At 41.4% G+C, this 10,806-nt stretch overlaps 2 protein-coding genes across 4 annotated transcripts; one reads left to right on the forward strand and one right to left on the reverse strand.

Annotated features, from left to right (window-relative positions):
• Window positions 1-10: 10 nt before the first annotated feature.
• Window positions 11-5,207, reverse strand: pbx2 (pre-B-cell leukemia homeobox 2). Of its 3 annotated transcripts, XM_030783993.1 has the most exons (9): window positions 4,969-5,207; window positions 4,186-4,259; window positions 3,020-3,264; window positions 2,550-2,740; window positions 2,208-2,343; window positions 1,412-1,550; window positions 915-1,009; window positions 503-559; window positions 11-105 (listed from the first exon to the last, which is right to left on the reverse strand). In XM_030783993.1, exons 1-9 carry the CDS (start codon window positions 5,205-5,207, stop codon window positions 25-27), a joined length of 1,257 nt encoding a protein of 418 aa, XP_030639853.1. In that variant the 3' UTR covers window positions 11-24. The 3 variants fall into 3 exon arrangements, with proteins under 3 accessions (XP_030639853.1, XP_030639854.1, XP_030639852.1); XM_030783994.1 differs by lacking the exon at window positions 503-559; XM_030783992.1 differs by lacking the exon at window positions 11-105 and having other exon boundaries at window positions 284-559; window positions 4,969-5,203.
• Window positions 5,208-7,157: 1,950 nt separating this feature from the next.
• Window positions 7,158-10,281, forward strand: gpsm3 (G protein signaling modulator 3). The gene is made up of 4 exons (XM_030785319.1): window positions 7,158-7,715; window positions 8,296-8,452; window positions 9,078-9,316; window positions 9,990-10,281. The coding sequence occupies exons 1-4, from the start codon at window positions 7,158-7,160 to the stop codon at window positions 10,128-10,130; spliced, it is 1,095 nt and encodes a 364-aa protein (XP_030641179.1). The 3' UTR covers window positions 10,131-10,281.
• Window positions 10,282-10,806: the final 525 nt, after the last annotated feature.

Consider the following 10,806-nt stretch of genomic DNA (forward strand, 5'->3'; position numbering starts at 1 on the left):
GGGGGGGGGGGTGTTAGGGCACCATCAGTCAGAGTTCTCTGAGTGGTCGCTGCCGGGTGGAGTAGCTGACGGAGGTGTGTTCTGATCCTGCCAGTTTCCGTTAGTCTACAGGGAGAAAAGTCACAAACTACATTACCCATCAGCCTCTGCAACCAAGACTATAAACATAACTTTGAATCGTAAAACTGATTCTCCCAAAAAGACCAATCATCTCATAATAAGTAGTTTTAATGCTCAGTTTTTAAAGGGCATCAATTGTTCATGTATCTGAGTTTACAAAAACGTCTTACACAGAAGTTACGGTGATGGAAGAGCAAGGGGACGCATGCATGCTTTTAGCAGTGACGCTAACACATGATGAGCATAAGACTCTAGAGCAACCATAGCAAAACAACAGATAGGCCATTGTAAGGAATGTGCAGTCTGTTAATGCCATTGTGAAGCATGCTTTGCGTGGTTGTTTACTGTATGAGACAGTATGAGTGTGTGATGGGTCTCTCACCCTGCTCTCTCTGGGACTATACAGTCTGTCTGAGAATCGGGCATGAGGCACTGAGTCCTACCAGAGAGAGAGAGAGAGGAGACAGTGGGGAAAGGGGCTTCGTTTTTAGGCTGTGCTGCATGACAACACACACATACACACACCCACACACAGACGCACGCATACAGACACACGGACAGAGACAAACACTCACAGATGCACGCTTACACACATACACAATGGACACCAGTCATTCTCATGAGAGCGATTCAAAAGTCAAACACACACAAACACACACAAACAAAAGGCCAGCTGTGTTAATGTGTGCGGTGGAGGTGGAGGGGGGTGGGTGGAGATGGGGGGGGGGGGGGGGTGCGCATCTGAGTCATTCCGTGAGAGGGAAAGCAAAGGGAACAGGGATGCCAGGCAGTACCTGAGCCCCCATGTGGTAAGGAGGCTGCTCTCCGTTCATTGGAGGAACTCCAAGAAACAGGTCAGCTGACCCAGAGAGCGAGAAGGACCCTGAGCCTGCAGGGGGAAGGGGGCAACAGATTATCTAATTACATAAACATCCTTGTCTCATCAAAAATAAACAACACAGCATGGGTGGAAATGGTCTATATCTTAAGCATTAAGGATGAATTCATTCAAAAGGTATTGCAAAAACGCATGATCTAAATCATTAAACAGCAAGTTAAAAAACAATATATGTAACAATATATAATAAATAAACAATAAACAATAATTTACAATTTACAATTTGGTATTTGGCAGACGCTTTTAGCCAAAGCGACTTACAATCAGTGCATCTGTCAGATTCCTATTACCTCATAAGCAGAGATCACAATAAGACTGAGCGTCAATTTACCCCTTCGTATTGCGCCCCAATATATGTAATATATGTTTAAATTTGGTGGGGAAAAGTCTGACCGGTGGAGTTTGGGGTGTGAGGGGAGTCCTCGCTCTGTGTTGCCATGGCGGTTTTCATGGCATAGAGATTAGCCTCCTCTTGGAACTTGCCAATGTTCTTCTTGTAACGGATCCTCTTGTTGCCAAACCAGTTGGACACCTGTTCAGATTCACATTCACATGAAACTTAAACCTCAGAGAGGCAGTTAAGGCAGCACTTTACAAACATACACTTCAGCAGAGAGACAGAGAGAGAGAAAGAGAGATAGAGAGAGAGAGAGACAGAGAGAGAGAGAGAGAGAGAGGGTTGGATTCTATTTTGAATTTAACATGGAATTGTTGGTTAATTCCAGTTCAACTTATGAAATTCGAATTGGAACTGATATCAGTCTTGAGATAGTAGAATCTGGAATCAACTTGGATACAGGATTAGATGAACTGAAAGTTCATGACACTGCATAACCAAGAGAGCTGACATTTGAAATCACTAAATATACTCATGACGTCAAACAAAAAGTCACATTAAAGACTCCTTTGTACAGAGTTAACTTTTACATACTATTCCTTTAACATTGCAGGAGACACAATCTACATAAATTATTTATATTAGTTGCTTTTTATAAACATTTTGAAATTTTCTCTCATTCCAAAATGAAGTATCTGGTCTGTAATTCCACAAAGCGGACTTAAACTGAATTTCTTACACTTCAACTTAACTTCCACTAAATCCAACCCAACCAAATTCCAGCTTTAGGCATCAGTTCTTCTGTGTTTTTCCCCCCTCCCCCCAAAAAAAAGGGGTGGGGGAGTGAATTACCTGAGACACAGTGATGCCACATTGTTTGGCCAGCTCCTCTTTGGCTTCCTCACTGGGGTAGGGGTTTGACAAGTGGGAGTAGAAATATTCATTCAGAACCTCTGTGGCCTGTTTGCTGAAGTTACGTCTCTTGCGCCTAGAGGAACCAACACAATGTTGGAGGAAACATGACATAAACACGGCAGCTCGACCGTCCGGGCAATCAAAACTAACCGCTGCGTGGTATGAGAGAATCAATATCGCTGAGTTATGGATGTGACAAAGGTGTTTCGATTACGCGCTGGGGCTAAGCGAGGAGACCCCGATACTCGCGAGGACGGGCAGACAGGAAGGCAGACCCACCTGGCGTCGAGGAAGCGGGAACGCAAGATCATGACGGCTTCGCACGTGCTCTGTTTGAGTTGGGTTTGGATGGAGCTGAACTTGCGATGGATAATGGCCACCATACGCTCAATTTCACGAGGGGAGACGGGTCGTGTGCGGGACTGCTCCCTCAGCAGGTTCATCACATGAGTAGTAAACTCACTACAGGCCTAGAAAATTTAAACTGTTTATGAATGCCAGTGTGCTGACCAGAAGGACTATGGATTTGATCAGTATGTACTGGTCTACCACCAGTAACTCTGTGGACAAAACTATCGATTGGTCTATACTGAGAACTCAGAGAGGCTGTGCTTATTTGCAATTCCCACAAAGAGAGAAATTACAGGTTCTAAAGAAATCTTGTGATGTGTGTGGGTTTTTTTTTTTAACTGTAAAATTGAATCTGAAGCATCCAGATAAAACTGGAAAGCTATGGACAGGAAAAATACCTGCTCATATTTCTCCAGCTCTGTATGGTAGATGGTTCTAATCTGGCTCAACTTGCTTTTGTAATCAGAGTGTTCCAAGGAACTGTCCGGTGACATCCCTCCTGAGCTGGTCGCTGCGGAGACCGCAGCTGCAGCTCCGCCCCCCTTTTCTGGACCAGCCACCCCCTCGGCCAGGAGCATGTTGTCCAATCGCACGAGCTGTGGATCCTGTGGTTCCTCCTCCTGGGCATTTCGCATTGACAGGCCTTTTGACAGGAGACATGACAGCGATTTAATAATGGAGTAATAAAAATGTGCCACCACCACTGCCAAATTCATTCTAGCCCAACTGATCTGTGGTCTGAATTTATATCACACAGGTCGTGAAAACAAGCCATGTACCATCACGCCACACATACTGGTGGAGTCAATATAAACCGTGGCAGCTGTCAGGTCCTACACTGTCTTTACTCCATACTTCCATAACGACATTTTGATTCTAAATTTAGCCATGAAGCATGCTGATGCCAAATTCATAAATAATCAAAAACATGCATATCAAGCATTCTGTGCAGTATATCTGATATGTACATAATTATTGTGGAACAGGCAGACTGTGGGAAGAACAGAGGGCTTGTTGGTGTTTGAAAAAAAATGTGTTCAATGTGCCATTTCTTTAAAGGAGAAGACACAGAGACATATTGACATGTCCACTGCAAAATATAGTGCTGGTGTAAGACCTCCGCTAATGAATCGCCTTTACAAACTTTTTTCAAATCACAAACAGCGGCCAACATTGTCAGAGCCAAAATGGCCACCTTAGAAACCTATGTCAAGCATTTGCTTACAAATACACAATGGGGGACCATGCAATTTCAATGTAAAAAACAAAACGAAACAAAACAAAAAACAAACTGTAATTTTACTGCAGCTTTACTGTAATAATGTAAGACAGTTTTCATTAACTCTCGAAGCACACAAGCAACGTTTTATCCCTTGACAAATATACCACACATATAGACCCTTTGTTCTGGAGAAAGTCGCTCCAATATGGCGGCGTTTGCAACTCCTGCCTTGACGCTATGGGCTATGACAGAATTCGTATTAACTTTTTAAACGAATTAAAAGTTAGAAGTATACCCAACGTGGTACCTCGTAAATACCCGCTTGAGGTTACAAATACTCACCGGTTTTCTCTTTGATCTCACACAGCACACTGAACAAAGCCGGTTTCATTCGATGACAGTTCAATGCATGTTTTCTGGGACGGGTTGAAAAACAAATGGATACTTGTTAGCTAGCCAGCGGTAATTAGCCAAACAGTGATTGCAGGCTCTGTCTGTCATAAATGAAGATGATTTCAGACCCAAAGTAGCTACTAGATCACAAAACCTGATTTTGTCTGCAGAAACGGGGATATTAGCAGCTTGAAAATTTCATTTTTAACGCTGTTCCATAATGATAACAGTTAGCTGATTGCTAGCTCAATTTGTTAGCAAAATATCATATGCAACTCTCACGAATCATTTAGAATATCTTGTTTTTATTCTTGCTCCTCTGGATTTATGTGCGATATCAAATTATGACGGTTATTGTTTAATATATGTAGCACTGGTTGTCTGGACAAGTTATATCAAACCGTCATCTTACAAACAATGCAGCTTGACTGCTAATTTTAGCTCAAAGCCTCCAAAACAACAGCTAAATTTACTACTTCACCCGCTGCTCAAACTAGCATATGCTAATTGAAACAAACGCAAATGTGGCTTGCCATGAAAAATAGAACACACACAAAAAAATTAGAAAATTACAAATGCAGTGCGGCCACTATAAGGAACTTAGGGCTATGGCGGACATTAGCTTGTTAGCTTGTTCGCCAAACTTTGTTTTTGGGCATGAAGCCAAATGTCGCGGTAAATTTATTACACTCAAGTTCGCTAAAACTTTTAGTAAGTAGGTCTGGGACTTACTTTGCTTGAGCTTCATCTAAGCTTTGGTCGGTAATGGTCATTATCTGTTGCAAAATATCTCCAATGTCTCTGCGGTTTTCATGTCCATTTTCTGTTCCTTCGAGGCCCGACTCTCCATCGGGGCGATGTTGAGAAGATGGATGAACCGAGTTTAGGGGGTGCATCCCGGGGTGAGCGTTCAACCCTATGCCCCGGCCTGAGTTGGGCCCATTGCCTGTAATAGGCTGCTGCTGCAACATCCTGAGCGGTACATTAATCTAGCTTGGTAGCGAGAGTACACCAACACCCTCCAATGGATCCTCACACGGGGGTCCCCTAGCGATTGACAGAAAAACTAACTGACTGTTGATTATTGCCAGTCATTAACTTTAGTTTTACGTATCGTCATGTAATCTAGTTTCACCACTACAATTTTAAGGTATTGATTTTAGCTGAAAACTCACAGAAGAGAAATGTAATCAAACAAGGCAGAGGTAAATTTGGCCTGCTCAACTTGAACACAGCCCCAGAGCAGGTTCTAGGGCAGGGACAATGGATGGCCTTGGACTGAAGGACGCAGAAATGTAAATGATTGGTTCAAAAGTAATTCTACAGTATACTTCAGGATTAGTCTTAATTCTTTTTCAGTTGATCACTTTGTCTTTTTCTTCCCATTCGAACCAGTTAGTAAGCACAGTCAATAAACACACAGCATATCTTTGATGATTCCCTCTGAGTCCTCCTCATTCAATGTTAAGATACAATACTGAGTTTCATATAACTTGACTAAACAAAGCTATGGGAATATTTGAAGTGGTAAACTATTTGTCTACGTTGTTAAGATCAGCGGGTTGGGACATGTATGACTTGTCACCATACTGTTACCGTAAGAAGCATAATCTCACAGGGGAGGGGGATTTGGTTTATTTAAGAGATCTGTATTGATTGAAAAAAAAAGAGTTTTGAAATTGCTTGCCTCTTTATCACCTCTTGCTCTACTAATACTATTTTCAAACTCTTCTCAGAGTTGGGCTTTTTTTTCTAACCGTCTACTTCTTGTTTCAGTGCAAATCAACAGGAAGTCTGCAAAACCACAGACTAAGTGACACAAAAAACAGACAACTAGTTTCAACACGATGCTATTACCAAAGGGCAAGCTTCTGCAGATCAGCCAACGCGACACGTTTTCACGCTTATAAATCACTCAAGTTCTTTTTTCAAACAACGCGTCCTTGTCTGACACACACGCGGTAAAAAGAAAGAAACTTTTTTTTTTGTACAAATCCTAACCTTCATTTGCATTTTCACAGCAAAGAGACATGATTCCCTGAGTTCAGCTGATATGGGCACAAGGCATAGGGGTGGGCCACGGTTCACTAGAGGAACAGGAAGAGACTAAGCAGCCTTAGCAGTGAGAAGAGCTAAAGAACAGAAGAATTTCATGAGAAGGAATGTTGGCGGCACAGAAAACGTATTTGTTTTAACAAAGAGGTTTGATATGGATTAGATATGCTGGATTTACTGAGCGCTTACACGAGGAGGTGATGCCCATTGAAGTGAAACGTCAACAGAACAGCTGGAGAAAGGTTATTACGGCTCAGTCTTAAGTGAATTCTCTGTGAGGGGAGGTAAGGAGTGTCTTTACCCTCACGTACGCCCTGCTGATAAAACATTAAGGCATTAGAACCGTGATACTCCGACACACCTGTTGTGATTATTTTTAGCTTTGATGTCTTGACAGGCTCACTCGAGTCCTGCGGCGATAATTACATTATACTGTGATTTTTTTGTGCATTTTTTAGGTTTCATTTCTGAGCTGTAAACAAAATGCCTTCATTTAACAGTTCAAGTAATTCATGACTTATCATAAGTGCTTAAAGAAAGATGAAAAGTATTTTTTAATATGAACAGAATCAGGTAATTAACGCCTCTTGAGAACTTGTAAGCGAAGAGTTAGGGGACGCTGTTATTCAGATTTCTGTCTCCTTTAATTCGAGGATAAACAGAAAAGAAAAAAATCAACACACGTACAAATATCCTATCATTTTGATCAAAAACACCATTTCTCATCATTTAGAATTCCACCCAAGAAAAGAAAAAAAACACACACACACACAAAAAAAACCCCTGTTATTTATTTGAGTTATTTTCTCGCTTTTTGTCAGGATCTCATGTTTGCTGAATAAGGGCTCAGTGCCGCACATGCTAACATGGACTGTTTGGAGGTTAAAGTTGAAAACCCAGAGGATGAACAGTTGGAGGCCCTCTTTATCGTAGAGGAGGGGGACGACTTTGAGCATGTTGTAAACAACACTGAGAAAGGAAAAGGAGCGCAGAGAAGCGATGAAGACGACAGGGAAGATGTGGGCGAGATCACAGACACCGTAGAGGAAGACAGAATCGAGAAGAACAATAAAAAGGATGATAAAAACAGTGGCGAGGAGGCAGAGAGCTTGGTAAAGAAGATGGATGAGGAGATTACGGACACCGAAGAGAGGACGACGGAGGAATGCAGTGATAAAACCGGGGAATCGGGCAGAGAGGTTGAAAAGGAGAAGAGAGAGGAGGAGAGGGAGTCAGAGAGACAGGATGAACATGAAGTCAAAGAGGGATCAGAGGAGGTAGAGGCGCCAGGGGAGCGGACAGAAGGAAGAACAGTCAAAAAGATGGACATAAAGAACCAAGACACATTAACTGCCCAAGACACAGAATCATCCGTTAAACTCCGACCTAAAGATAGGCTGAGTCCTGAGGATGCACAGACAAAGGTACTAACTGGTATAAATGATATATGTTTTATTTATACATATACGTGTGTGTATACACACATATATCTGCATACATATATACATATTTATTTATACTGTGTCCCTGTTGGTTAAAGATTTGGTTTGAGTGAGGATGGGGATTTGAGGATTGGGGTAGGGGTGGGTGATAGAGGGGGACAACAGGTTCTCCTCAGTTTCTTGTCCTGTGTTTGACTAATTAATATCAATGACACTTTCACGATGAGTTGGTGCAGTGTCTTTCTCATGTTTGACTTACTGCAGTCCACCGTTACAGGGAAATTTTAATTTATAAAAGAGCAAACATAGCCATTTTTCTGTTCGGATGAATTTGAATGACTGGAATTCTGTAAAAAAAAAAAAAGATCTGAAGAATGTGAATCAGACAAAGGAATACTTATAATTTTTTTTTCAAACAAGGGCAGAAAAATATGTGTAATTTACACATTTGAAATGAAGCATGAACTTCTGAAGGTTTAAACTGTTTTCTTTCTTTCTTTCTTTCTTTCTTTCTTTCTTTCCCTCTTTTTTCTTGTTTTTTTTTTTGATACCATCTGCTCAGGTCCACAGGGTGTCCCCAGAATTCTCGGATGCGTTCTGTGACCTGCTGTACACCCTGCAGGAGGGAAGGCGGCTGAACGACCAAAGATGCTCCTTCAGGATGGAGGCGCGTAGGAGATGCTACTCCGAGCCCAGCACTCCTCGACACAGCCAGAGAGGTGACAAAAAGATATCTTGAGCAATACGTCATTGACCAATATTTATTGAGGGAGGAAATATTCTCACGTTCTTCCGCAGTGATATGAATACAAAAGGCGTATCATATTCACCTTACTTTCGCATCCCATTAATTTCTTTTGAGAGATTTCCTTTTATGAATATTAAATATCCTTTAAGTATGTATATATATATACCAGAGTATGCATATGTTCCCAACAAAGTCCAGATTAAAATAGGGTTATGATCCAAACTGAATATTGGCAGAACATAAAATGACTGAGGGCTACAGCTCATATTGAACTCTGTAGACCATAGTTCTACTGACACTTCAGTTTTTTATCTCTTTGCCGCCGCATAAAAAATGGCTTCTACATCCTTAGTATATCACCCATAACTTATCAGTAAGCAAATGTTGACCTCTGTTTCCTGCAAAAACCATTTGCTTAGACAATGTTGATCTCAGCAAAGGCTTTTTGATTGAATAGATGGCACTGCTGAGGGTTACCCCAGCATTGTCTCTCATGTTATTTTGTATCACATGAGGAACAAAGTTAAAAGTGAGGGTTTTGTTGAACTTCATTGTTCCCATCGGAATCAAATGTAATCCCTGATCGTTCCAAACAGTGGTTTTCTCCTCGATGACCTCGCTCCAGAAGGAGGAGTTCTTTGACCTAGTGGCCACCTCCCAGGCTCGTCGCCTGGACGACCAGAGAGCAGAACTCCAGAGCGTTCCATCTGCGTCTCCTCCTCCCCAGCCCAAAGTCAAGCAGCGGAGGAGCAGCTGCAAGGAGTCAGAGGTTAAGAAAGCTGTTCCAACTGCTCCTCCAAAAGAGGATCTATACAACATGATCCTCACCTCCCAAGTAAGTAGACTCTCTACCACAGATCTGACCTTTCAGGCAAAGATGACTTGTTGCCATGGAAATTAGGATTCTCCCGGCTCTGTATTTCAGTACATTGAGGAATTAATGAGTGAGTTTTATTATGAGTTTTTAGACCACCCAAAGTTGTGTGACTGTGATAGTAATAACAATATGATGAGGAAGATTAGAAAAGACTGGCGAAGCTTAATTCTCTTTGCAGATTTGCAACAACTGCGGTATTAAGAGTGATGATATGATAGTAGGGCAGATTTTGGCAAGGTAGTCATATTCTGTAATGTTGAATCAGTATCTTGGTGAACATGAGTCTGCAACTGGAGGTAGCGGTTTCAAGAGACAAAATCCATTTATGGTTATATGACACAAAACTGTTGCATGATGGAATGGAAACAAATGACAAAGACGTGGAGATTTATCAGGAGATCCTGCTTCTCAGAGCCTTGAAAAAGGTGACGTGAGGGGAAAGCCAAACAGTTGTTGACACCTCTCAAAATGCATTTCCTCTGTACAGTCATAAGAGTTGTATAATATTTCAGAGAAGTCATAATCTCCCTCATGTCACACTTTCTGTACTACCCCCCCCCCTTTCTCTCTGCCCCTTTCTCTTTCTCTCCTCCTTTCTTTCTCTCTCTCTCTCTCTCTCTCTCTCTCCCAGGCCCAGGGAAGACTAGAGGAACAGCGGAGCGTCCCTCCAGGGCCAATGGACGATGAGGATTTTTTCTCTCTCTTGTTGAGGGTCCAGGGAGGAAGAATGGACGAGCAGAGGACTGAACTCCCAGTAGCACTTAAGTACTGAACGAGACGAAAGTCATAGAGTGGTTTTTGCTTAAGACAGATTGATTTAAATAGTTGAAGTTCTGTGAAATAGTTAAATAGCCACTGTAATGTGTTCTTTTTCTTTTCTTTTCTTTTTTTTTTAGGAGAATTTTAAGGCAAGTTTTTGTCATCTCGACATAAAGCTGAATTTCAAACTCCAAATTTGCTAATTTTTGCATCATCTTTTAGACTTAGGTTTGTGTGTTTTTTTTTTCTTTTTTTACTCTATTGTTTTACTGTTTGAATACACGTCTTTATCTGTGTATTTCCTGGTAACAAAATATTTAATACACCTTGCACTACTTCACAATATTGATGAGATGATTCAGTGTGAGTGTTCATTGGATAGCGTGGTGGTGGTTTTGACTCATTAGTCAGTATGGGAGATAGTTTGTTGAGTTTTCCTGTTTCACACAAAAAATAATTTGTCTTTGCCAACACATAAACAAACAAACAAACAACAACAAAAGAAAAACAACGCGTGGTGTTTGAGCATGTTGAAAAAATATCTGACTGTATTTTCGGTGAACTTGAAAATGTGACAGAAACTCTATGAACAAACATTAAAAGTACAACAGTGTTACTCACAGATAATACAAATTCTTTATTCCTGTGATTTTTCTGCTGTGGAACAGGAATGACACAGTATATTAATG

This window comes from Chanos chanos, chromosome 9 (assembly GCF_902362185.1).
Source record: "Chanos chanos chromosome 9, fChaCha1.1, whole genome shotgun sequence".
NCBI lineage: Eukaryota > Metazoa > Chordata > Actinopteri > Gonorynchiformes > Chanidae > Chanos > Chanos chanos.

What these genes read in the sequence shown, in the direction of transcription:
- gpsm3 (XM_030785319.1), top strand. Translation starts at nt 7,158, where the DNA reads ATGGACTGTTTGGAGGTTAAAGTTGAAAACCCAGAGGATGAACAGTTG. An exon ending in TCCTCGACACAGCCAGAGAG is followed by an intron (nt 8,453 to 9,077) that starts GTGACAAAAAGA and finishes CGTTCCAAACAG; the next exon opens with TGGTTTTCTCCTCGATGACC. An exon ending in ACATGATCCTCACCTCCCAA is followed by an intron (nt 9,317 to 9,989) that starts GTAAGTAGACTC and finishes TCTCTCTCCCAG; the next exon opens with GCCCAGGGAAGACTAGAGGA.
- pbx2 (XM_030783992.1), bottom strand. Translation starts at nt 5,132, where the DNA reads ATGCACCCCCTAAACTCGGTTCATCCATCTTCTCAACATCGCCCCGAT. An exon ending in TGAGATCAAAGAGAAAACCG is followed by an intron (nt 3,265 to 4,185) that starts GTGAGTATTTGT and finishes TCCTGTCAAAAG; the next exon opens with GCCTGTCAATGCGAAATGCC. An exon ending in CTTACCACATGGGGGCTCAG is followed by an intron (nt 560 to 914) that starts GTACTGCCTGGC and finishes TCTCTCTGGTAG; the next exon opens with GACTCAGTGCCTCATGCCCG.